This window comes from Gracilinanus agilis, chromosome 3, assembly GCF_016433145.1.
Source record: "Gracilinanus agilis isolate LMUSP501 chromosome 3, AgileGrace, whole genome shotgun sequence".
Taxonomy (NCBI): Eukaryota; Metazoa; Chordata; class Mammalia; order Didelphimorphia; family Didelphidae; genus Gracilinanus; species Gracilinanus agilis.
Window position 1 is genome coordinate 386,588,312 of NC_058132.1, and position 27,112 is coordinate 386,615,423.

The window sequence follows — 27,112 nt, forward strand, 5'->3', positions numbered from 1 at the left end:
TCTCTCTCTCTCTCTCTCTCTCTCTCTCTCTCTCTCTCTCTCTCTCTCCTTTTCTCTCTCTTAAATATGTGTCATCAGCTACAGCTTGGCTGTAGGCCAGCAAGTTTAATTAGCACTCGTTTGCCTAATCTCCTATAACGGATAATGTTATTACTGAATCTTGGGACTCTGAAATTCTCCTATCAGGAAAAGCAAGCTTTCTAATGAGAACTATATAATTTAAAATACCTATGACTGGCACAAAAAAAAATATAAAAAAACATCTCATCCCCAACACTACTACCTAAAAATGCATTTTTTTAGGTAACCACTTTTTTTCATCTAGCTGGAAAGTATTAATTTTGTTGAAAGTCATTGCCTGAGTGATTCAATGTTGGGATAAAATGAAATAGGGAGATACAATATTAGGTTAAATTGAAATTAAGACAACTAAGAAAGGTTAAGTTGTCTTGAAGAGCCTCAATCTGACTCCTTTACTGATGTTAATTTATTCCTTAATGATGAAGAGATAGGGAATTTGTCTTTGGTTTTAGATGTAATGATAATGTTATTAGTTTTTAAGCCTACATTTAAAGTATCAGAAGGAATATATTAGAAATAGAAAAGATGCCTGATTATTTTCCTTCTTGTAAATAAAGTTTGCATTTTTCATCCCACCCATCAGTTCTGAAACATAATAGTATCAGTGTCATAGTTGAAAGTACTGATATGTAAAAATATTTCCCTCAATCAAATAAAAACTCCTTATGGATAGGCATGACTTCATTTTTATCTTTGTATTTCCAAAACCTATAAAATATTTGGCAAATGGAAGATATTAATAAATGCTTATTGATTTAAAATTATGATTTTGTTAAAATTATTCAGTTTTAGATATGGATATGGAATGGGATGTATTAGAGACAGCCCTAGTTAACTGTTAAATTTTCAGGAGTGACATTTACACCATGGAAATCAGGGCAGAAGAGGAGGCAGAAGAAATGACAATTACGTTATTGCACTTTAAAGCTTGCAATCTTAAATCCATTTTCTCTTTCAAGCCTCACAATACCTCTAGAGATAGGATATTAAGACCTTATGGTTGTCCACTCTCACGATACATATCATGCAGCCTTATTTATATATAGAGAAGAATAACTATTTCAGTCAATGCCCCAAATTTAAAGGTGTAGGAAGAAACTAGGTCTTTATTTCTTTAATTAAAACCTGTTTTACCTAGTATATTGCTCGTTACACTTAGGAAGTTTCTTTTAGAAAGAAACAAAACTCTTAACTAGGGATAAATTTAGCCTACCACCTATTTAGTAAGCATTTGATATAATGCACCACATCATTATTAAATCAGAATACATATAAAATTGCCTCTTCGGGGAAAAAAATCCTGGACATAGACTGATTTTCTCTAAAGGAGTTTTAAACATGCTTTCTATTCTCATTTTATATATCGTTTAAAAGTAGCATGTGGGACCTACTGCCTTTGGTGAATGTAGGTAAGTGGAGGTGAGTGATGGGCATACCCTTTTGGAAAAATAGTAGGTAAATAATTCCTCCACCTTAAAGGTGCTTTCAGTCTAAAATCAATCAATCAATAATATATATTTATTATGAATCATGTAATCAACAAGTATTTAATATGGAACAGCCATTCATGTAGACAGAATGTAAAATAAGCCTTAGACTGATACAAGAATAGACAATACTGACAAAATAAATCACCAGAGTGGGTGATTTTAGGATAAAAAGTTAAGTTTATATGTAGAGACATAATTGAAAATTGCTATGATTATTTTTCCATAAATTCATAAATATTTCCCCTAGTATGTAAAACAAGAGGAATTTTAATAATCTTTTTTAAACCCTTAACTTCTGTGTATTGGCTCATAGGTGGAAGAGTGGTAAGGGTAGGCAATGGGGGTCTAGTGACTTGCCCAGGGTCACACAGCTGGGAAGCGTCTGAGGCCAGAGTTGAACCTAGGACCTCCCGTCTCTAGGAAAGATACCTTAATAATCTTAAATGATATGGGTTCATGAGTTTAAAGTTGGAAAGGAATTGAGGCTCTCATACAACTCTTTAATTAGAGATGAATAAAATGAGGTAGAAGGACCTTAGGTGACTTTTCCAAAGTCACATATCAATGACTTTAGACAAGTAAAACAGAAATTGGATAAAAAGAAATAAAAACGTAACCTCTTAATATATCTTGGATAATATACTTATATCTTGGCATTGTGTTGGGAAAAAAAGTTAATCTGTATATATAAATAAAACTGTGAAATTTCTAATGTCAGTGGACCAAAGGATCTTAATTTCACCATAAGATACCATAAGATCATTTTATCCTATATCTCAAGGATTTACTTCAAAAACAAGATTCAAAGACAAGTCCTTTGACTCCAATCAAAGTGTTTTTTTTTCCATTTCAGTACACTGTAGGCTTTAAAGTTAAAAATGATAGAACTTAATCCTGACCTGTCAGGCCACTGTGATCCAGAATTCTGAGGTGAACAGGTGAATGTAGTAGGTAAAAATATTGATTTTGTTACAGTATTTCAGACTGACTTTAAAACAGAGGTCCTGAGGTAGTTATGTGAAGAGCAGTTTCCAGTAATCCATCTGGAATATAATTAGGTTATGTAATAAGGATTTGACTATAGATGAAAGTATGATTTCAGGAAGAAATTATTTAGGAGAGTTAAATGAAGGATAGAGACTGACTAGACAGCAGTCTTTACAAGATTGAATCTAAATTATCATTGAGACCAGCATTCATTTAGAAATGTTTTGTAGCCAGAATTAATGGGGAATCATTCTTGGGCAAAGAGATAAAGGGTAGAGATAAATGGGCAGGGGGGTTGGGGGAAATCTAATTTGGAATAGGGTACAATATCTACTTAAAGACTTGTCTTTAGAAGAATAAAAGTGACAGAGATCTAGGAGTGCAAGATGAGAAGAGAGAAAATAAGTTCATTTGGCATAAGAAAAAGTAAAGATTTTGAATTAGTCCTGAGCAAAGCATATCCCATATCAGATATTGACTTAATTTTTCTGAAAATTAGTACAAGAGCATTTCTTTTGAGTAAGTAGAAGGTAAAGTTGGATCAAGTTGATTTTTTAAATTCTACTCTAACCTACAATTTTGGTTCTTTAGCTCTAAAATAAAAGGAGTTGTGTGGATGGGATTCCTATGATGTGAGGTCATAAAAATATTTGTGTAATATGGAAACATTTATATACTTTAGCTGATTTGAAACATATATACAATTTTGCATGTACACGCAAAATTTGCCAGATTCGGATTTATTTTTTAATGTGGATCTTAAGCTATGGAAAGATTATAAAATTGTAGTTATTGGGAGAAAGAATTTTTAATTTTTCAATTGTCAGATTAGAGAAACTGAATAAGGAAAATTTAGAAAATGTTTAGATATATCAAAGGACTTGTGAATCAGGACCACACATGTATTAGATCAAGGAGACCCATGATGGTTGAGTTAAAAAAAGTTTATAAAAGGAAAAACCACAGAGGTTTGGGCAAGGTATGCAGGTTGATGATATCCTTTCAGTTACCCATGGTAAATACATGGGGTGTCAATAGTAATAATAATTGTTTTTCTGTTAAAATCGATCATTGGCCTACACATAAAATATCACAGCATATCTGAACATTTATTTAAGATAGAGCTGAGTTAGAAAGATGAGTCCCTGCTAAAGAAAAAAGACCTCATTCTAAATTTTAAAGCTTTTCATTTTTTGCAGGGGCCAGTTTGGGACAGTCGAAAGAATTGCACTTGGCCATTTGACTGGGAAATTGTGTGCCAAAACTTCAGTGGAGGAGTTCTGGAATTCAAAGGTTATTAGAGCCAAGGTTGGGGTTAAGAGGTTGTCAGGTTGACTATGGGGAGGTCTGGAAGTTATGGAAAGTTCAGAATTATTTAATCAGGATATCTTGCTCAGGATTTATCTGTAACCAATTCTTAGCAGAGTTATTAACTTCTTAACAGAAACAATGGGTCTCCAACCTTGAAATTCAACAGAGATGTGCATATTCTATTTCATTACAATTAAATCCTATAGTAATTTCTCTAATATATATAAAACTATAAATATGTGTGTGTATATGTAAATATATATTCAATATCTAAAATCTACTGATCTAATATTTTTCCACAGGATGCAAGAAATAGAGTAACCTAAGTTTTGGAAAGAGATACTGCTACGTACAAGGGGAGAGCACAAAGGAAAAATGAGGGGAGGGGGGAGATAGATTAAACATATGGTCCACTAGTATTTTATGAGAGAACTAAAACTCTGAGAGACCTTGAAAGGGCAGAATATTGGGGATACAAAAATTAGCTCCACACAATTTGTTTATTTATCACATAGAAGGATATGGCAAATGCATATGTGGTATGTTTACTGAGAAATAATATAGAACACTTGAATGAGAGGCAATTATAGAACATAGGGCAGGAGAATTTCTCCAGTTGCCTTGAAATAAAAATAATATTGTTGTTGTGTACACAGAAAGTAACGGAAGTTAAACAATTATAACGATGTGAAATAACAAAATGATAAGATGGATATTTTAAGCTTAAAGATCATATTTAAGATGAGAGTGAAAAAATAGCCTCCTTACTGTTATTAACTATAGTTGTTGAGCAATTGACTCCCTACCAGTGCTATCTGACTGACTTAGTCTCGATATTCCACTCACACAGACAGAAGATACTACATAATAACTTGAAGGATAATGTTATATGGGAAGAATGCATACTTGCATTTCATAGCTTTAAAATAGTTTTCTTAAAATTAAATTCTGGCAATTATTAGGACTGGGAACATAATGCTCTTACAAGAATATTTTCTTAATCAAAATCTTGATCCTTTTTACTGCAAAAGTAACATCATTAAACAGATCATTATTGTCAGTACATTTTACTTGAGAAATTAAATTAACCTTCTGCTTTTTCAGTAACTCAGATACATTAAAACTATTGGGGGAAAGATTCTATTTTTTTTGAACATTCACATAAACTCATTTTATTTCTCTTAAAACTGTTCCCCTTACTAATTCCCACTTTCCTCATAGGCACCATATTTCTCTCAATTTCTCAGGCTTGAAAATTTAGTCATCAATGACTTCTACATCCCTTTCTTATCTTTTATTCATTCATGCTATAAGTGCTCTCCTTTGCTGCTGTAGATTGCTTCTTTGTTGCTGGGTTTTTTCCTCTCCTTTCTTACCACTAGATCCTAGTCAGAGTCCTCATAATCTCACATAAAAACAACTACTGCAAAAGTGTCTCAAGTTTTACTTAGCTTTAATAAACCTTAAAGCCAACTATAGATTAATCATAGAATCAGCATTAGAAGGAAGCTCAGTGGCCAACCAGTAAAACCCTATCCATTAAAAAGTTCAATTTCCAACAAATGAAGTGAGATTTCTAGTCTTTCATTATAAATCTCCACTGAAGAAAAACCCATCACCTCCTAAACAGCTACCTGTATTTCAAGTACAGTCAAGAAAGATTCAATGGTTAATAGAATTGATGCAGCCAGGCCATGGATTGATAGGGAGAGGTGGGCAGGGGTAGTGTAAAGAACACCACAGGCCAGAAGTAGGCAAAGACACTGTGTGGAACTCTAAAATACCAACAATGTTTTCCCACTCTTATATTAAACATACCTAAGAGGGATAATAGGAAAAGGGTAGAAGTGATAGGTGATGCTGCCCTAAACTTTTTCTGAATTGCTAGTGACTATTCTATAATTAGTATTTTGGCATCCATAGGTGGTACAATGAATACAGTGTTAAAAATGAAATTGGGAACACCTGAACTTGAATCCTGCCTCAGACAATTACCAGCTATCTCACCCTGAGCAAATCATCCATCCAGATTTTTCTTTGATTTCTTCCTTTGTAAAATAAGAAAAATACTAAAAAAAACAACAACAAAAAACCTATGCTCCAGGAGAGTTTTGAGGATAAAATGAAAAAAATATTTAAATAGATATCCAAAACTTAAAGTACTAAGTAAATGCCAGCATTATGGTGGTGGTTATTACTGATGAAGTTTGTTACAGTATATCTTGTATCTATTAATTTTCTGAAAAATATACTATCAACTCAAAACTGTCACTAAACAGACTTTTCTGTTAAGTGTGACTTTGTGCTTACAAAGATATATGGATCACTATCTGGATTCTCTATAAAAACATCTTAAATAAACTGGCATATTTTCAGAATAAAAAGAATTAAAGAAAAATAATACATAAGATTAGGTCAAATGGAATACCATTTAGATGTTAGCTAATTGTGGCATTTTGTTTTGCTTCCTTAAAAAGAATTATAAAAATTTTTAAATGATTTGATCCTATAGTGCTATATTGATGACATATAACATTATATATTATTGTAAGGTTTGCAAAACACTTATGCAATATTATCTCATGTTATTCTTACAATAATTCTGGGAGGTAGATATTATTATCCCCATTTACAGGTGAGGAAATTGAAGTAGATAGTGGTTATATGAAATGCTCATGGTCATACTGCTGGTAAATGTTTTAAGAGCAGATTTGAAATTGCCTCCCAGACGCATGAATGTCCTAATGTAAAAGGTGATTCATTGCCATTATGTTTCATAAAATTTTGTATTTCCATTTGGTTTTGTGGGTGGCTAGTGGATACCTAATGTGGACCAAATTATAAAGAAAGGAAAGGAGATATGGAAGTTATCTAGTAGACACTTAGTTTCTTTAGCTAAATCATTTATCCCATTATATTGATTAACTAACATATTCCTATAAAACATATATTTGAGTCGAGTATATATAATGTAGTTAAATATATGTAGAATACATATAAATACCTCCTTTCTTACAAACATTATATACAAATATTTAATTTCTTTCCATACAAGAATACATATGTGTCTGTGCATATTTTTATTGTTGCTGTTCAGTCATGTCAGTCATGCCCAGCTCTTTGTAACTGCATTTGGGGTTTTCTTGACAAAGATAATGGTGTGGTTGACCATTTCCTTCTCTAATTGATTATACAGATGAGGAAACTGAGGCAAAGGGGTCACAGTTAAGTGACTTCTCTAGGTTCACACAGCTAGTAAGTGTTTGAAGATAAATTTGAACTTAAGTTTTTCTGACATCACTTACTACATATGTATGTGTGTACACTTGAAAATATGTGTGTGTTGAATTTCTTTTGCAATTCATCATACTTTCTCAGGGGATTCATTGTATTTATTTGGTCATTTATTTATTTGGTCATTTATTTATTGCTTCCAAGCCTTCATGAGATATTACGTAGTTTATTTTCTGTTAATATGTTGTAGTGACAGACAACTACATATATTTTTAGTTTACCAGAAAAAAACTAATTCTTTGGAGAATTTCTTTTAGAAATTGCATCTTTAACTGGTTGATAAGAAGATGGAAATGTTAACAGAAAGACATATTAAGCAGTGGGTCATTCAATTGTTTTCACAGAACAGAAATTCCTTTGACAGGAGTTGTGAAAGACTTTATTATAGAGAACATTTAAATTCAGTCCCTGAGCTAAGGACATTACAGAGATTTCTAGGGGTGTAACATTTGGAATGGTTCTTATTCTAGTGCCAATTTCCATTAATCCTGTTTTGGGATAGGAAGAACAAGTTGGGTGCAGAATCTTTTATTGTAATGTTAAGTAAGCACTGACTTCTATAAGCACATCATAGAAAACTCATATGTTATTCATGACAGGAAGGAATTGCAAATGAATGTTTTGAATATGCTTTTTAAATGAGATTAAAAGTCAAGGAAAGAGAGCAATTTTGATTTATATAGGAAAAACTTCAAGTAAGAAAGAAAATCAAGTTAGACTTTATCTTGAGAAAAGTGAAGCTTAATTTATGGAACTGGTCTGATACACTTCATTTTACATATTCCAATTTGGGAAAGTTTTGTTTGTTTTGCACAAAGCAACACTGCGTTGCATACTCCACTTCAGTTGGTGGTCCGTAATAGACCTAGTTATTTTTTTTAATTTATATATATTTTTAGCTTTTTAAGAATTATTATGGCAGATTTCTCTATAATATGTGGGATTAAAAGGGAAGAAAAAGGCATGAGAAAGGAATTAAGGTGTTAATGAAGTCATTTTCCCTATTTAAAAGTATATGTCAAATGTAAGAATACTCCCCACATACACCATGAAAAGTGTTTTTATGCAATATTAAACAGAAACAATATTCCTATGTCTGTGTCCCTCTAGTTGAGATATATAGGTTCATTTCATACTATGAGTCCAAATAAGTAGAGGTCAGTGTGGCTTGGATTGCTTTTTGACTGTGGAATGCTTTTTCTCCCCTAAATCCAGCCTTTCTAATTACCATATTAATGCTGTCGTTTAATTTCCTTTATGAAAATTAATTGATTCGAGGAAGCAAAATGAAGCTTTAATTGGCATCATAGCTCCAAGGGCATCATTCTGATGCTTAGTGACACAAAACAGGTTTTCTATAAAGAGTCATACACATATCTAATCTCAGCTTCAATTTGTAAAACTCTAGTTGTATTTTCATTGATATTAGTTCTAGGTTGTAACTCCTCTGACCCTGATGTAGCAATTATCCAGTAGGCTTGTCATATAAATCTTCTCATTTAACGTGATTTTTCTGGAATCATACTTTAGATTAAATGTTGCATTTTTTAAAAGTTCCATTTCTATATTATGGGACTCTAAATTCATTTCAGGTTAATATGTATACAGTTTCTTCAGGCAAAGTGAAATCATAGATATACCGTGACATTGTGATTTGAGAACTAGCCTAGAAGTCAGGAAGATTTGGCATCACATCCTAAAAACAAAAACTGGGTGTGTCAAGTGACATTACTGGGCAAGTCACACCACTTCTTGGTGTTTTCGACAACTTTCTAAGATTATAGAGCCATATAAAAAAATTCTCCAACTCAGTACTTATTAGAAAAATGCAAATTAAAACATCTGAGATTCTACCTCATGTCTGTCAGGTTGAGAAAGATGACAAAAAAAGGAAAATAATAAATGTTGGAAGGGTTGCTGGGAAAATAGGTAAATCACTGAACTTGGCAGACCTATGAATGGAAACAACCATTCAAGAAATCAATTTGGAATTATGCATAAAGTTTATTTAATTGTGCATGCTCTTTGATCCAGCTATACCATTGCTAGGTCCATGCCCTGAAAATATTGAAAAAAAAATAAGTAAAAGGTCTATATGTACAGATAGCATTTGGGGAAAACACAAAAACTGAAAATGAAAGAGATGCCCATCAGATGAAGAATGGCCAGAGAAATTGTAGGTCACGAATGTGATGGAATAATATTGTGCTATAAGAAATGAAGAAATAGATGATTCTATTTTTTAACCCTTACCTTTTTTCTTAAAAATCAATATGGTGTATTGATTTAAAGACAGAATAGCAGTAAATGCTAGGCATTTGGAGTTAAGTGACTTGCCCAGGCTGAGAAGTGTCTTAGGCCAGATCTTAGCCCAGGACTTTAGATCTCTAGGGCTGGCTCTCAATCCACTGAGCCACCTAGATAACCCCCAAATAAATGATTTTAAATAAATAGAAAATTTTATATGAACTGATGCTTAGTGAAATAATTTGAGTCAGAAGAATAACATATTATAAAATCAATATAAAATAAACAGTTTTAATACTTTTATGAATTGATGAAGAACAAAATTAGCAGAACTAGAAATATAATTTAAGGGAAAACATAAGAATTAACAAATATGCATAGTCAAATAAAACAAATTCCTTCACTTACTGTATGTACATATATATACATGCACACATATAACATATATGCTAGATACACACACACACACACACACACATATATATATACACACATTTGTGTATATACATTTGTAAAGTCAGTGAAGGAATTTGTTTTGTCTGACTATATCTGTTACAAAGAATTTGTGGGGTTTTTTTCCTCTTGTATTTTTATTTGAATGGCAGATGAATGGAGTTAAAAAAGATTTCTATTAATCAAACAAATGAAATGGAGAGGTGGCTATACTACTGATGTGGAATACTGTATGCACTCTTTGATGGGATTACTATTTTATTAGTTTTACCTTTTTTCAACAGACCTCTCCTGCATTGGAAGTAGAAAAACAGGATTGGAAAAACAAAACATATCAATAAAACAATAAGAAAAAGAAACTAAGTTTGTAGAGAGCAGGCTGATCTCTCATGGGAGGAAGGGAGTTTCTTCATCTTTAAGTTCCTTATAGGAGTGGTAGATCAAATCCAACCCTGCATTACATTGAATTATATGTATATATCAATTTTATCTTTACAATCAGTCAAAATAACTTTAAAGTATTTTCTTGCTCTCTTGTCATTCACTCCATACAACCAACCACTTTTTATCATCTCATCTCAAAATAGTTGGATGGATTTGAAATACAAGCAAACACACATATGTTCTTTATTCATCTTAATTCTTTGGATTTCAAATTGATAAAACCTCAATTGTCTTGGTGCTACTCTGTGTCTAAGCCTATATCATATAATCTTTAAAAATTATGAAAAATCATAGTATGCTGAGTTGTTTATACATAGATCAATGGCTTTAAATTTTCTAAATGGTATTAAAATTCAAATTCTCATATGGTCCTATATTTCAAACTATAATCAAAAGAAAATCACTTCTAGAAAAGTCTGTAGTGTAAATAATTGAGTCTAAGGCTTCTTATGAAATATATCATCCAAAAAACTATATTAGTTACTTTGCTTGCTTCATTTCCCATTAAAAGCCTCTTAAATGAATTAAATAATAATATACTGATTGATTAATAAAATACTGATTGATTATATAATGGGTATATAATTCACATTTGTGTAATTGCACTATAATAAAAAAAAGAGAAAACTAAAATGAAAGGAATATAACTTCTAACCTTTAAGATGCTGATTATAATAAAAATTTTGAGATTCTTTTAGTAAACAAAAAACAAAACATCAAAACTTGTATATGTAAAAAATGTTCTAAAGTTTCCAGAATATCATAATGGTTTTAAGGTTATAATATATACATTATATTAAAAATGACGGGAAGAACAGTAGTATTGTGCTGCCTTCATCAAAGATCCACAGTTGAATTTCAATGGGAGGAACATAAGTGGACATCATACATGGCAGATTTCTCTAACATCCCTTCCAGCTGGTCACCCCAGTCTATTTAAACATTTGCAGCTATAGGGAGCTATATTCCTCATGATACAGTTTAGTCTTTTATTGGACATGTCTGAACTGATCCACCATTGATCTTAGTCAAACACTGCAGATGAGAAATAAACTCTTTAAAGGCAGAGGTTATTTGTGCTTTTGCTTTATATCCCCAGTACTTAGCACAGTACTTGACATACAGCAAGTACTACATAATTACTTGCTGACTGGTTGATTGAATGAGGATATGTCCAGGAGCACCCTGGATTAGGCGCAAAATTAAATAAATAAGTAAATGACAGTTAAAAATGAGAACCTTTTTTCAGCACTTAACATGAATGTTTCCCTACACAAAATATAGACAAATTCACTGTTACCACATTTTGGATTTTTTTTTAATGACTGTGATAGTATCTCATTGATGCCCTATGAATTCCACTTGCTAAGGAAATATGCTGACTCAACTACATCATGAAACAAGAATGATTATCCAGAAGTTTTCTGCAAAAGAAAAAAAAATCCTTGAATTGAAATCAGAGGGACTGGCTCAAAATTCATCCTCTGACATTTCTATATCTGTGACCCTTGACAAGCCATGCTTATTTGCTTTAAGGCATTTTCCAGAGGAGTCCATGATACCCAACAAGTGTTAAAAACTTCCAAGCTATACATATAAATAAAGAGAGTAGCCACCATTTACATAGTCTTTTCTATGTGCTAGGCAATGTGCTAAGTGCTCTTTTGGTGCTCACAACAATGGGAAGTCGGTGCTATAATTATTCCCATTTTAAAAACAGGGAAACTGAATTAAATCAATTTTAAGTGACTTTCCCAGGGTCACACAGCTAATAAGAGTTTGAGCCTGGATTTGAATTAGAAATCAAATCCTGATACTCATTCATACTAACCAAGTGACACTGGTTTAGTCAATTGGACTCTCTATGCTACATAGAAAGCACATACATAACTGAATTGGTAGAAGGAGTTTTCTCATCAAGGAATTCCTTAGACAAGGGGTCAGGAACATATGGCTCTCAAGCCATATCTGGCTCTTTTGAGGGCCAGATATGTTTCTTTAAAAGAGTCAGATATGGCTCTTTCTGCAGGAGCCATAAAGTCAATTTTTTTCAGGTGCTGTTACAGGAGCGCACTGTGAGCACTGTATGGCTCTCATGAAATTACATTTTAAAAAATGTGGCGTTTAAGGCTCTCATGGCCAAAAAGGTTGCCGACCCCTCCCTTAGACCAATGAAATCACAGGTCAAGATGCACTTGGTATATATCTATACAAGATCAGATGAGACCTTTAGTATATTATACATATTGACACTATAAGGTTTGTGTACATACATGTAAACATCTTATTGTGAATTTGTTATATTATATATAAATGCATGTATACATGCAACATGTGTATATAAACACAAATACTAAAGACCAACTGCAGCAATGTTTATACCATATAGGAAGGAAGAATACAACAATAAATTATCTTCTTATTTATACTTCATATACTTGATATTTCATTGATTTTCTTAATAAGCTAGATGCAGAAACTCTGAATTGTCTTAATTTTTTTCTTTGTGTCTTAGAGCTAAACTCAAACCAATAAAATTAATGGAAATAGTTTTGACAAAAGTAGAAACCATGATGTAAATGAACTAATATCATTGAACATTATGTTCCAGTGGGAAAAGCACAGAGGTAAAAGTAAAAAGATGGTGATTCTTTTTCTTTTTATACCACTGAAAAGCTCTATATTCATGATCAAGTCACCTTTTCTTTCCATGTTCCAGTTTTCTCATTTATATTAGATTTTGCTAGACCACTCTTAAGTTACATTATTGCTCAAACATTCTAGAAATCAGTTGGAATTAAAGTATTTATAGAAATACAATTAATAAAATTTGTCACTCTACTTTGCTGTTGTTGACCATTGCCTGATTTTATGCTAATAATAGCAAAGGAAATTTGGCAATTTTTCTAATTTCTTTACAAATATATTCTCAACTTAATTATTTCATCATCAGCTATGGAGAGATACCATTTTGATGTCTCCTCTTTGTAAAGAATGGTATTGAGTATGAAGCTATGTATTTACCATACTATATCAGTGATTCCTTCCTCCCAAAAAAACAGCCCATCTATTGTTTCACTGAACCCTTTCAAAATCCTCTTATTGCTTAGTCATTTTTCAGTCATGTCTGACTCCTTTTGAGGTATTCTTAGCAAAGATACTAGGGTTGTTTTTCATTTCCTTCTCCAGGTAATTTTTTATATGAGGAAACTGAGGTATATGAGGTGTTAAGTATGGTGCTTAGGGCCATGCAGCTAGTCTGAAGCCAGATTTGAATTCAGAAAGAGTAGTCTTCCTGATTCCAGATCTGCTGTTCTATTCTCTATTCAATGTGACCAAGTCTTTGGCAGCCTACTATCATAATTTTCTGGAACTCCATGTAATTATAATACCTATAATTTCAGACAAGTTGCTTTAATGAAAATAGAAAATAATGTATGATAAATGTTTTTCAAACTTTAAAGTCCTCTATAATATTTATTATTTAGCATTCTTTTCTTTAATTTTGCCTATTGGAATATCATGTCCCATTGTACGGGCATCCATGTAATAGCATCTCATTGACACATTCACAGTAGTGATATGAATAAACATCTTTGGTAATATGTACATCTGGTCTAGAGCACTTTGGCCACCTTAGTCATTGTCAGGCACATTTTAAATTCTGATTGGTGTACAACATCTTTTCTAGCATTACCAAGACAGTAGTATTAATAGGCCTAGAAATGTTTATCTTTAAATCTTATTGGGGAAATCTCATAGTAGATCAGTTGAAGGAAAATGAGAAGAGAATTTAATTTAGAAAAAACAAACACAAACAACAAAAACATTTATTGAGAGTCTATGATGAACAATGTGCTTTATAACTTTTAAAGAAAGATAGTAAATCTGAAGTAGTTCTTGCCCTTATCAAGCTTGCAATCAATTGAGATGGGACATAACTTATCAAAGTAAATAAAATGTACATACAGTCAAAGTGGCTTCAAGAGGGAGAGAGCTAACACTCTGAGAGATCATGAAAGATTGAGGTAGGAGTAGATACCTAAATTGTGCTTGGAAGAAGTCTTAGAATTCTAAGATGCAAAGATTTAATCAGCAAGTAAAGTCAGGCTAAGTGCTAAGAACAAAATATATGAATACAAAAAGGAGGCACATTAGGGATACACAAAGTAAACAAAAGGAAGAAAAAGTCCTTATCTTCCTACAGGAGTTCCCATTTTAAGGGATTTTATCGGATATGAGGAATGATACTATAGAAAAGAATGCAAATATATATATGTATATATATATAAAGAGTACTCATTGACAAAAAATCTAGATGGTATTAATAGGTGAAATGAAAATGTCAGTGCTATTTACTTCTTTCCAAATGAATAAACACATTTAAGTTTTCTCAAACCCACTATTTTTACTGGCATATTTCATGCTGGTCCATGATTCATTGAAGACCATATTGTAATCTAGTGAAGTTACAATCATTATAGTTCAAATTCAAGCGGAAAAAAATACTTGGTGCCTCTAACAATGCTGAGGATGACACTATCAAGTGTTATTGTTTTTAAATGACATTGTTTTTCTTGTGTATACTGATTCGTTCTGATGTTTCAACTGAAAGAAGCAACATATGTGCATTAGGGCTTGTCTATTTATTTTATCCTTGCAAAAGAAACTGTGCATTTAAAATTGAAGAAAAGACTTTCTTGACTATTTTAAAATATGCACAGATATTGAAAATGAAAAATATTATTTTTGAAACACTAAAAGAGAATTTTCCTTTTTCTCTCCTCTACCCTCTCCACCTTCCCTCCAAGTGGTTATTTCCAACAAAAGAGTAAGTACTGTGTTGGAACTCAAAGTTATTTTGATAGTCTTCTTTGGAGTGCTAGTCTCACCTAGAGCCATGCCTAAATCAGTAAGATATAACAATAATTTGAATTTCCACAATCTTATAGGGGACTTTGAAACTTCTATTATCTCACAGGACCCAGAAATTGAATTGAGGCTTTGTTACTAAGCCAGGTTGTGGCAACAGACCCAGGAGTCAGTAGCTCAATTTTCTACTTCTCTGCATCAAATTTTCTCTTGAAAATGATGCATGCAATACTGAAGAATGGCAGGGAGGAGCCTCTCTGAAATGTTAAATATTTGGTTCACTGGGTCCTATCAGCAGGTATGGCCTGCAGGGAGCTTGTTTATCCAGCAGAACGATCTCATTATGAGGACAGTGATGTAGTGTAGTTTACTTCATACCCTGAAGCCATTCAAGGAAACAACTGAGTGAGTGATATTCATCCTGGGCCCTGTATTGTGCCATTATAGGTAGCAATAACTGGCAGCATATTAAAATAGAGATCAGGGACTACAGCTACTCAGTTGAATGAAGTTTTGAAATTCCAAGGCTGTTGAATTATTCAAGTATTTTCCAATTTATAGAATAAAAAAGAATAGTTGATTGACTGTTTCACGGTGTGGTAATGGAAATATAGACAGAGATGGCCCAGACTTCATAAATTTCTCAGTACATATTTATTTGTCAGAATTGTGCAGTGTCAGAACATGTGTACATAGTGACCAGTGGGGACAACGCTGTCAAGTAATCCTGCCTTTGAAAAATAGGAGACAGTAGAGTAGGGAATAAAAGGGAAAAGGAAAAAAAAGAAAAAAGATAACGATAAATAATCAAAATGACAGCCAAATACAATGATTTTCTTAACTTTAAAAATGTTAGAAAATGTGGTTGGGAGGGAAAAAACACTTTATGTTAGATATTCATGCATAAATTGCTATTGTGTACCCCCACTAAATAAAAATGTTTAACCAACTTTGAGTCTCCTATTGTGATAAGTAAAAAATGAAATAAATGTTAAATTTAAGGAAAGGGCTCTGCCAGCTCTATCTTTTAATCATAGGAGTGACATCCTGGACCTGAAGTTAGGAAGCACTGAGTTTGTGTCCTAATCTCAAACATGGGCATAATAAAGGCACTTACCTCATGAGATTTCGTGAGGACTAAACTGTAGGTCTCTTTGCCAGCTATAAAGTAGTTCATAAATATTAGTTCTTATTATCATTATTCTTATTAACAATAGAAACAACTGTTGATTCACTTATTCGTTTGAAAAGCATTTACTAACTACCCAGTGCTAGACAATGGGAAAGAACTAAAAGTTAGTTGATGATCCCTGCAACTATGGATGTTACATTCCATTATACATGACAAATCCATATAACCAAAGAATAATATTTAATGCCATGTGTAATTGGATAATTTTCCTCAAAAAGAAGTGTGTGTGGTCTTGAGGAGGCAGGTCATGAGAGTTGGGGAGGGAAGTACGAGCAGTAGAATCTGAGAAATACTATTTCACATCTCAGTTCACGCATTTTATAGCATTTGTAACCCCTGGGAAATGAAACAGGATAGAAATATGAATGTTTTCCAAAAATAAATAAAAAGTTCATTTGAATTCATGTATGATTAGAATTACTTAGTCATTCTAGTTTAAGACTGGGTAAGAAGGGATCATGTCCTTGACCTTCAAAGTGAGCATTAAAGAATACAATGATTTTGGAGATGAATATGAATATTAGCAATTAATCATTTAAAATGAGAAATGAAGTCTGTCTTCAATAACTCACTGCAGACTAGCATATAATTTCCCCCAACTTACCAGCCTACCAGGTATATCAATTTATCTGAGAAATTGTCCTACTAGGAAAATAAATGGAATCCATATTCTTTTCTATTTTCTCAGTATAAAATAGTACTTAGCATGTATAGGGAATTAATTTACAAACTGTGTGAGAATATTTCAACAAATTCCCAGGGGGTGTTATGTCATTACAGCAATGCTATACACTAGAAGCCTTTCATGTTTTACACCTTTAAACACAAAGGAATGAATGCAGAGAATTATCTGACATTTTTCTTGGCATTGCTAGTGTCACATTATATTTGTTTTGAGGAATTTCTTGCCAGTGTTGAAATTGAGAACTTGTGATTTTGGCTAACAGACTTTCTTTAGTATACTTCTTGGATATACACAAATGTATCCATAGATTTATGTTCTCATCAGTGTGGGTACTATATACTCGCTGCAAATAACAACTCATCTAGGCACTAGGAGACACACTAGATAGTTTGCTGGGACTGGAGTTAGGAAGATCTGGGTTCAAATCTGATTTCAGACATTTACCAGCTGCATGACCATGGACAAGTCACTCAACTGACTCCATTTCCCCAACTTTAAAATGGATTTAACTGTAGCATCTTACTTATATGGTTGTTATGAGATTCAAATTAGATGATATTCATAAAGCACTTAGCACCATGCTTGGCCCACAATAGGAGCTAAATATGTCCTTCCTCTCTCCCTCCCTCCCTTCCTCACCCTTCTCTTCCTCCCCTCCTCCCTCCCTTCCTTCCTTCTCCTTTGCTATTTTTGTCTTATTTCTTTCCACAGATCCTTCACATAGGAGCTGTTTGATGTATTGCAAATCATATATCTTTCACTGCTTTTTGGTTACCAGTATAGCACCGAGTATGCAAAACTGGTGCCTTGCTTGTGCCTTGTGGAATATAAAGTCATATAAAGTATTGCTATATCATATAGAGTATTGACATATATTGATATGTACCCTTTATCAGAGGTACTTAACCTAGAATCCATAAACATCTAAAGCAATAAGAATAGTTTTGAATGTTTTGTTAAAAAATCAAAAATAATGTTCAGTGGTCTGCTGATTTATCTGTTCTATGACCACATTAAAACAGCAAATCTGATTAGTCTGGTAGAACTCGTTTTCTACGTACCAGTCAGTGTTGGCTCTTAATATTCATTGCTTCATATTTCTCAGGCACACTCACATCACTTTTATAGTTCATTCAAGAGTAAAGATGAACTGGGAAACCAATAAATGCAACAACTTTAACACTATAAATGGAAAGAATAATAAAATGAAACTGAGAACTGGGTAACTATAATACACAAGTTTGTCTGTATAGAAAAATTGAGAAAAGATACCTGGATAAGTAGTAGATAAAGTTATATATAGCGACTTTCGGAGGTACTAAATTTATAGATGATTTTTTTTTTATATTGGGCTTTCTCTTTTTAATCTTTGTTACAATTAAAACTAGGAAGTATCTTCAAAGTGAATGTTATGTTAAAAAAGTTTTCAATAAAAGAAAATAAATAAATTCTAGTATTTTATCATGAATTAAGATATAATTTACCCACCAGTCTGTTTGCAACACATCTCTCCACACTCTGCTCAATCCCTCATTCAGCTGCCAAAATCCTCTTCATAAAGAGAAGCTCTGACCCTGCACCATTCGACTCAACAAATTCCAGTGGCTTTTTATCATCTTCAGGATTAAATAAAAAATACTCTGAGATTCAAGGTCCTTCATAATTCTTTACATTTTACTTTTCCAATGTTCTTACTTACAATGGACATTATTCCTCCATTCCTCTGAGTACTCTGATCTAGTGACACTGGTTTCCTTGCTTTTCCCTCAACAAAACTTTCTGTTTCTCAGGTTCGGATATTTTCATTGACTATTCCCTATTTCTGGAATGTGCTCCCTCCTTATCTATATTTCCTGGTTTCTTTGGCTTCTTTTCTTTGTGATGCAATTATGCCTTTCACCTCTTTCACTAGAATGATATCTTGGCTCCCTATTTTTTTTTCCATTTTCCTTTTTTTTTTTTTTTTTTAACTCTTACCTTCTGTCCTAGAATCAATACTGAGTGCCTGTTCCAAGGCATAAGAGCAGAAAGGACTAGGCAATTAGGGTTAAGTAACTTGCCCAGGATCACATAACTAGGAAGTATCTAAAGCCAAGAGCCAAGACCTCTCATCTCCAGAACTGGCTTTCTAGATTCTGAGCCACCTAGCTGCTCCAGTCCTCTCACTTTCATGAAAAAGAACTGTCTCCTATAGTCATTGACTAGACCTCTTGGGTTTCTTTCCCTCAATTTGATGCCTTTATGTCCATAGCAAAATACTATATTTTATTTTTTTTTTATTTTTACTACCTATAGTACCCTTCAAACTCCTTGTCTTTTGACCAGTATCTGAGAGTGACAGTCACACATAGGGACTAGTAGACACTGGACAACTCCAAACATCTGTTTCAATTATCTGCTTCACCCCCATTGCTACTCTCTATATCTTCCCCAGAGAAATAGTTTACTAGAGAATACACTCACTATTAAAAAGGAAATTCCTTAAGTAGGCATTATATATTAATAGAATATGTTCCATGCCACATCCCTCCCACCTATGGGATACAGGGCTTGCATGACAATGTAAATTCATTCTCTTCTTTTATTTACTTATTAGGCAAAAGCACATCTGCATGCCCTTGGAAAGTTTCCTGTGAATATCAGTTATTCTATGTCGAGAAGCATTTATTAAACACATGTGTTGAAGAAAGAAAGGCAAAAAACATTGTCATTGCCATCAAACTGTTCACATTCTTATGAGAGAAACAATAGTCAAACAATTCTGTCCAATCAGGATATGTACAGTGTAAATTGCAGGTAATCTCAGAGGGAAGACATTAGCAGTGGAAGTAGAACCACTAAAGGATCTTTAATAAGCTGGGATTTGAGTGGAAGGAAACCAGGGAAGGCAGGAATGGAGGACAACCAATGGAAAGCAATGGATGGAGTGTCAGAACTATTTTAAGAGTCCTGCTGAATTGTGGCATGTAGAGAGAAGTAATATAAATTAAATCTGGAAAGAGAGGATAGGATTAGATTTTGAAAATTTTCAATAATCAAACTTAAGATTTTATACTTGATTCTGGAAGAAGGAGAGAGCAGCCAGACTTTAATAACCAAGGGAAGTAACCAGTTAGACCTACATTTTCAGAAGATCACTTTGGTACCTAGGTGAAGGGTCTGAAATGGAGAGAGACTGAGGCAAAGAGGCCAACCAGAAGGCTATTGTAATATTCTAATCATGGAGTGATGAGGTACTTTTGTCACATTCATGGATTTGAGAATCAAGAAGGACATAAACTATAGATGTTGTAGAACTAGAAATGCTAAGAGCTGATAACTGAATAGATATATGTGGGGAGAGGGAGTATAAGTAAGGAGCATATAATAATCTATTTATGCATATGTGCTACTATTATAGCAAAATTCATTTTGTCATAGCAACTTGTAGATTTATTTACATCCTTAATTTACATGTGCGAAATATATGTAATGATATATACATATTTATGTGTGTAATTATGCAAATATATACATATGCATATTAATATATTTCAAGCATATTATCAAACATAATTATTTAATTTTCTAAGTAAACTGATCAGTCTGTATTAAATACTTTAGTGCCCATTAGTAAATAATTTTGACATCCATAAGTATATTTCAATATTTCACTTTCAAGGTTATCCCTAGTTGTGATCTAAGGTGACCCATGATACTAAAATCTTTGTAGTGGGTTCAATATCTTTTATGAGAATAATGAAGTTAAAATTTAAGTGGCACTTTATAGTATAAAAGATCACTTTCCACCAACAATATAAATAATGATATTTCATTGTTCAGTCATTTTGGTCATGTCTGCCTCTTTGTGGCTTCATTTGGAGTTTTCTTGGCAAAGATACTTGAATGGTTTTCCATTTACTTCTCCAGATCATTTTACAGATGAAGAAACCTGAGGCAAACAGGATTAAGTGACTTGTCCACAGAGCTAGTCAATGTCTGAAACTGAATGCAAAGTTGTCTTCCTGACTCCAGAACCAACCCTCTAACTGTTGTGGGAGAGCTTTGAGATGAAAACCCCAGGTTTGGGACAGGTTACCCTTTGCAAGAAGGCAAGACTCCAAAACTTAGCTTAAAAATAAAAATAGAAATTTATTAATTTGGAAGTCATGTTGAGAGGCCAGGAGACCGTACAAGTGGAACGTTGCCTCCCCAAGGAGATGGGGTCTGGAGATTTTATACCCTTTTGACGATAGGGCCTCCATGACTAGAGAAAGGATGATGATGGCATGTTACTGGATCTCTGGAACCTGAGATGGGTCATGTAGTTACGCCCTATGCCTCAAAGTCAAAAGGACGTGAAGTGTCCACTTGAGAGGATAATAAGATGTCTGGGATATAAAATAGGTGTTTATCAGGAACAAGCTGAGAGGTGCCTATCTGTGCTCATCAAGAATGGAGGGAGAGACCAGAGGGGCTCAAAGTCACCTTCCCTAGCACTACAGGAATGCAAGGAAAGATGAGTCTTTTATGTACTTTCTGACTGGGACACAATCTGGAGTGTTGGAGTTTCTAGGGGAAACCCGTAACCCCCATATCATAATCACTGTCCCACCTCCCTGCAGAAAAAAAATAATGTAGAGTAATATAAAATGTCAGTAAGTATTATTGTTATCAACAGAGGAAGAAATTGAGGTGAAGTCTCTTATGCAATGTAATAAAATCAGTTACGGTTAGTACAGGGACACAAATCTATTGTCCATCTTCTGACCTGAAATTTTGTCTTCTTTCCATTTTTTCTTTCCTCCTTTCACTAAGAAAACAATTGCCCCTTCCTTACATACAATCAGCTTCCAGATTGATCATGTTGTTCTTTACTACAGACATTAGCTGGTGTTGGGATTTTAGCTGCAATACATAAAAATCCTTTAGCGTTCTAGATATGCTTAAGACAAGCATAGCCTCCTATATGATACAAAGTGGAAAAGAAAAAAAAAAACAGCTCTACATGTAGCCTTGTAAACCATGGTCGATATCATCAGCTTTTGTAGAAAGAAAAGTTTAATGACATTCAGCAAGCCTTTTCTTAGGATATAACTCTAAATTGGGAAATGGATTAAATGAGATAACATTTGTTTGTTTTGTTCTTTATCTGGTGGGTACTTAATCTAGCCATCTAACATTTTTCTCACAGGTACAAAGGGCCTGAGGCTAGTAGTATATTTTTTGGCCTACTCATGTCCATATCCTTTTTTTGAGGCAAAATTACAAGATGTGAAAGTGTATATAATGAGCTCTCTAAAAACCATTTGAAAAACATTCATCTTGGTTTGTATAAATTGTCATTCCAACAAGCATTTATAGAATACTATCTATATGCTTTCTTGAATATGCAAATTAAATTGTTCAGAAAACAGTCGAACTGTTTTGAAATATAAAAATACAAATGAATATACCTTTTTATGGATTTTAAAGGCTATGTTGTTAAAATTACATAGATAGAGTACTTCTAGTGGATGATTGGATAACAAAAAGGAAATTCTTAACAATAATTTATAAAATGTCTCCATACATATAACTGTGTGTCTAATAAAAAAATTCCAAAATGTAGAATACTGATTTTTTTTTACATTAAAAGTGAATAAGTATTGTGGAAAGAATTCCAGCTTGATTTCCTATCTATGGGAGTTTAGGTGTCATTTAATTTCTGAGTTTCCTTATTGGTAAAATAATGGGAATTAGTTGATTTAGAAATCAAAGGGACATCAAGTGCCATGTGAGATGATTAATGAGGGGACTTCTGTTTGTTTTAATTAAATATCTTCTGGTCTGAGTCACTTAGGAGAGAATAGGGAAAGGGACCAGGTCCATGTTTTCATTGCTATGGAGATTTCCTAGATGAAGAAACTCCCTCTACCAATACAGATTACTACCTTCTCATTTTAGAAAGTTGCCGAGGGAACAAAGAGTGAATAAATTATTGAGGGCCACACAACCAGTATGAATCTAAGATGGGACTGGTTTTCCTAGCATTGAGGTCAATTCTTTATTCCATATTGCCTCAAAGAAAAAAAATGAATTCAATTCAATAAACATTTGTTAAACTTTAACTTTGGGCTAGGTATTAGGAACAAGACTAATGAGAGAGAAAAAAAGCTAGAAAATTAAAATAATCCAAAAATAATCTTTATTTTTGTCTATTTATATGTAGTACAACACACTTCTGCTTCCATACAATAGGTATTGAGAAATTCATATTCACTGGAATATCTACACATAGTAACAAAAGTTACAGTTTTTTATAGTTTCATTGAACATCAAGATGGTCCTGAGAGGGCAATACACTAAAAGTTGATTTTCTCCATTTTATATTAGAGGAAACATGCAATGTGAGGCAATGAGAAGTTCAATGATTCACTCAGGACACAGCCCAGGAAGTGGCCAGAGGCAGTACTTGATCCAAGATTCTTTGGTGTTTTCTGATAAAATTGTATAGAGACATATTTTAGCATTAAATGTACCATATTTTGGTTCTTTGAAAAATTGGCAACTACTGCTGCAAATCTCTCATTAGCAGTTTGTTTGGTTAACTAGAAACCTTGGCCTTTCATCATGCTAAGTAACAGAGTTTGTTATGTGTGTTGTCCTGTGTCTCTTTACAAGAGAGAGAAAATGGAGATGGTTTCAAAATACACAATAGGCACATTAGACTTGTGACTGAGGGATTCTAAATTTAGCACAGCCTAAGGGCCCCTCAATTTAGCATAGGCAAAGAGGTGAGCAGGCCAGTAAAAATATTGATGCATGCAATAGGGTTAAAACAAAGAAAAGGAAAAGAGTAATAAAGAAAAAAATTATTGCAGACAAGTGAACTGACAACTTTTAGAAATGTAATCAAGCAAGAATAGAATTCTCAACTCTATTATTCATACATTTCATTTTAAGGCATGCATATTAACATATATAGGGGATTTAATTCAGAATATTCACCAATTCCATAGGATTTCAATGTTAATATAATTCATATGGATTTATACAGGAGTGGAAGTATAACTATAAGTGTTTTCCCATAGATTTCAAACATTAATAAATTCTACATATTAATAAAGGCTGGCATGAGCAGAAGGTTCTCAGACTGGCTTATAAATTAATATTATTCATCAATTGTTTGCATCAATTATCAGTTGATAAAATGGGATAGTGACAGGGAGGTAGATTAAAAACTGCTGACAATTTAATGTTAGTATCATTATTTAATAATAATTGCTTAATGATAATTCAAAGAAAAGATTACCAGTTATTTTTCATAAGATATTTCATTTTATTTAGAAATGTGCTTTTAAGAATGCTGATTTCCAAACCTACAAATTTGATGTACTGAAATGAGTAAAATTTGAGATTGTAAAGGTTAGGTAATGGGTTAGGACATAGCTTGTGAGTATTGCTTACTTTTTGTTTATGGTTCCTTAGCCTCACAATCAGATCCATAAAAATGTATAAGAAGATTGTACATCTTTTCTGAACTTTTGTTGTAATGAGTGTGGAAATTGCATTATTTGTTTAGTGCAAGTAAAATGTGTTGTCATGTGTGAACATTTAAGTACATAAAATTTGACATAAGTATATAACAAAATAAGTATACATTGATCATATATCTATGTTAATCATAATTAATTCATATATAATAAAATATATTTATGAACTACTCATCTTAGAATGTCTGCAAATATGTTTAAGATTTATAATCCTTATATCTTCATAAAATTAAATAAGTAAAAATATTTGATTAACATGTATTATATGATAATTTATGTACAACCTATATCATTGACTGCTTCCTGGGGAGCAGAGGGAGATGAATGGGAAAGAGGTAAAAATTTTTGTTACAGTTTATTAGTTTCTTGTTGAAGGCAAGTTTTTGACAAGAAGTAAGGTTAATGATAATCATATCAAAAAAAAAGAGAATAGAACATTGATGAATCATTTGAAAAGATAAATAAAAGAACAAAAAAATGCAAAATAGGACTCAAGCAAACAAATCAGTGTGGACCCTGACATGTTAAATTTGAAATATTACATATATTTTTAAAAGATATATGCAATGGAGATTCTCAATTTCATATCTGGACTCCTTTACTATTATTTGAATATGAAAATATTTGTTAATGATTATCAAGTGTATATAATTAAAAGAGCAAATTTAAAAATAAAAAATATATAGAATAAGTAAAAAAGAAAATAACATCATATCTTGATGATTTTTAAAATTATTTTATTGTACCTAATGTAAACAAAGCATATAAAATAACTTTAATAAGTTGAGATATTTATTTTGTATATCAATATTTCATTTGATTAAAACTTAATTGCTTTAAATCCAAGATTATGAATAAATAGTATTAAGAAAAATTATAAAAATCAATCAATTACAAATATTTATAATAATGTTTGTTATTTCTTTCAGTAGTTTCCATGGTAAACATGTCTTAGAGGTGATACTTACAATGTATTATAAAGGGAGCTTATTTCTAATCTTCATTTGTTATCACTACATAACTTGTATTTTGTATTTTTTGCCCTCTCTCAAATCTAAGAATTGAGTATGTTTTCCCCTCTGTGAATAATCTAATATTAATTTTTTTTTACTTTTTAGTAATTGTAATACACTGTATAACAGATGGCCTTAGTTAAAATAATTTGGTTCTTGTGTCCTGTAATAATTCATATAGTGCCAAAACAAGACCTCTGTACAAAATCTACACAGGAATTTTAATGTTTTCATTTTAAAAGTCCTATGAATTATTTATTTCATTCTCTGGTATAATCTTATAAAATTTTTGCTACAATATTGTGTAATATCAGTAGATTTTAGCAAGCAAATAGCAGATATCCTTGACATTTATTGGGAAGAAAGAAATTCTAGTAGGATAAACACACACATTGTTGTTTAGTTATTTTTTAATCATGTCCAACTCTTTGTGACTCCTTTTTGGGGTTTTCTTGGCAAAGATAATGAAGTGCTTTCGCATTTCCTTCTTTAATTAATTTTATAAATAAGGAAACTGAAGCAAAGACTGTCAACAGCATCTGAGATCAGATGTGAACTCAGAACTGAAATGATTGAACAATGATCTATGTATTTCTTTATTTGTATGCTTTTGGGGATTCTTACTAATTTTTCTTCTTTCTTCTTTGTTGTAGCTGATGGATGCACTGATTGGTCTGTGGATATCAAGAAATATCAAGTTTTAGTGGGAGAGCCTGTTCGAATCAAGTGTGCATTATTTTATGGCTATATCAGAGCAAATTATTCCCTTGCCCAAAGTGCTGGACTTAGTTTGATGTGGTATAAAAGCTCTGGACCAGGAGACTTTGAAGAGCCAATAGCATTTGATGGAACTAGAATGAGCAAAGAAGAAGATTCTATTTGGTTCCGGCCAACGTTAGTACAGGACAGTGGTCTTTATGCATGTGTCATCAGGTATCCATTAAATTATTTATTATTGCTTCATCAATGAATTTATATTTGATATTTAATAGCAAAATTATATTAGTATCACTTTCTCCTGAATATAGTCTATTAATATTTGTATATTTGGCTTCTTTCTATATTTATAATATAATGGGGCTCAAATTTATATTGAAGTATAATTTCTAGATAATGAAGAAAAGAGAGCCATCTGGGTACCTACGTATGTTGCCAAAAATTACTTATGAAAATGAAAAAAAAAATTTAATGGTGGTAGAATGTTGCAAATATATTGTAAGCAAGGCTTTGCAAAAAAGATGCCCACTTTATTGCTAAATTAGATGTAACATCTTGGTATTGCCCTTCAGAGATAAAGCTTAAAATTTTCCTTATTCAGATACATCTTCAAAGATGATTAGGGATGCATGTGTGTGTTTACGGGTGGGAGGAGGAATCACTAGTGGTATAAATATGGAAGCTATGACCTAAGTGTGTATTCTTTTTTAGTCTGAGTCAAACTAGTTGAACATTCTTCCAACTCTCAAATTCTGTGATTCTTCAAATATTCTAGGCAATATGATGCCAAAATGGCGAAGAATCACTAAAAT

General features: G+C 32.6%; 1 protein-coding gene across 1 annotated transcript in view; it reads left to right on the top strand.

Annotated features, from left to right (window-relative positions):
* Positions 1-27,112, top strand: part of IL1RAPL1 (interleukin 1 receptor accessory protein like 1) — a 906,599-nt gene that overhangs the window by 142,621 nt on the left and 736,866 nt on the right. The window contains exon 2 of the mRNA XM_044669211.1: positions 26,237-26,516. Within this exon, the coding sequence (XP_044525146.1) occupies positions 26,237-26,516 (280 nt within the window). The remainder of the gene's footprint in view (positions 1-26,236; positions 26,517-27,112) is intronic.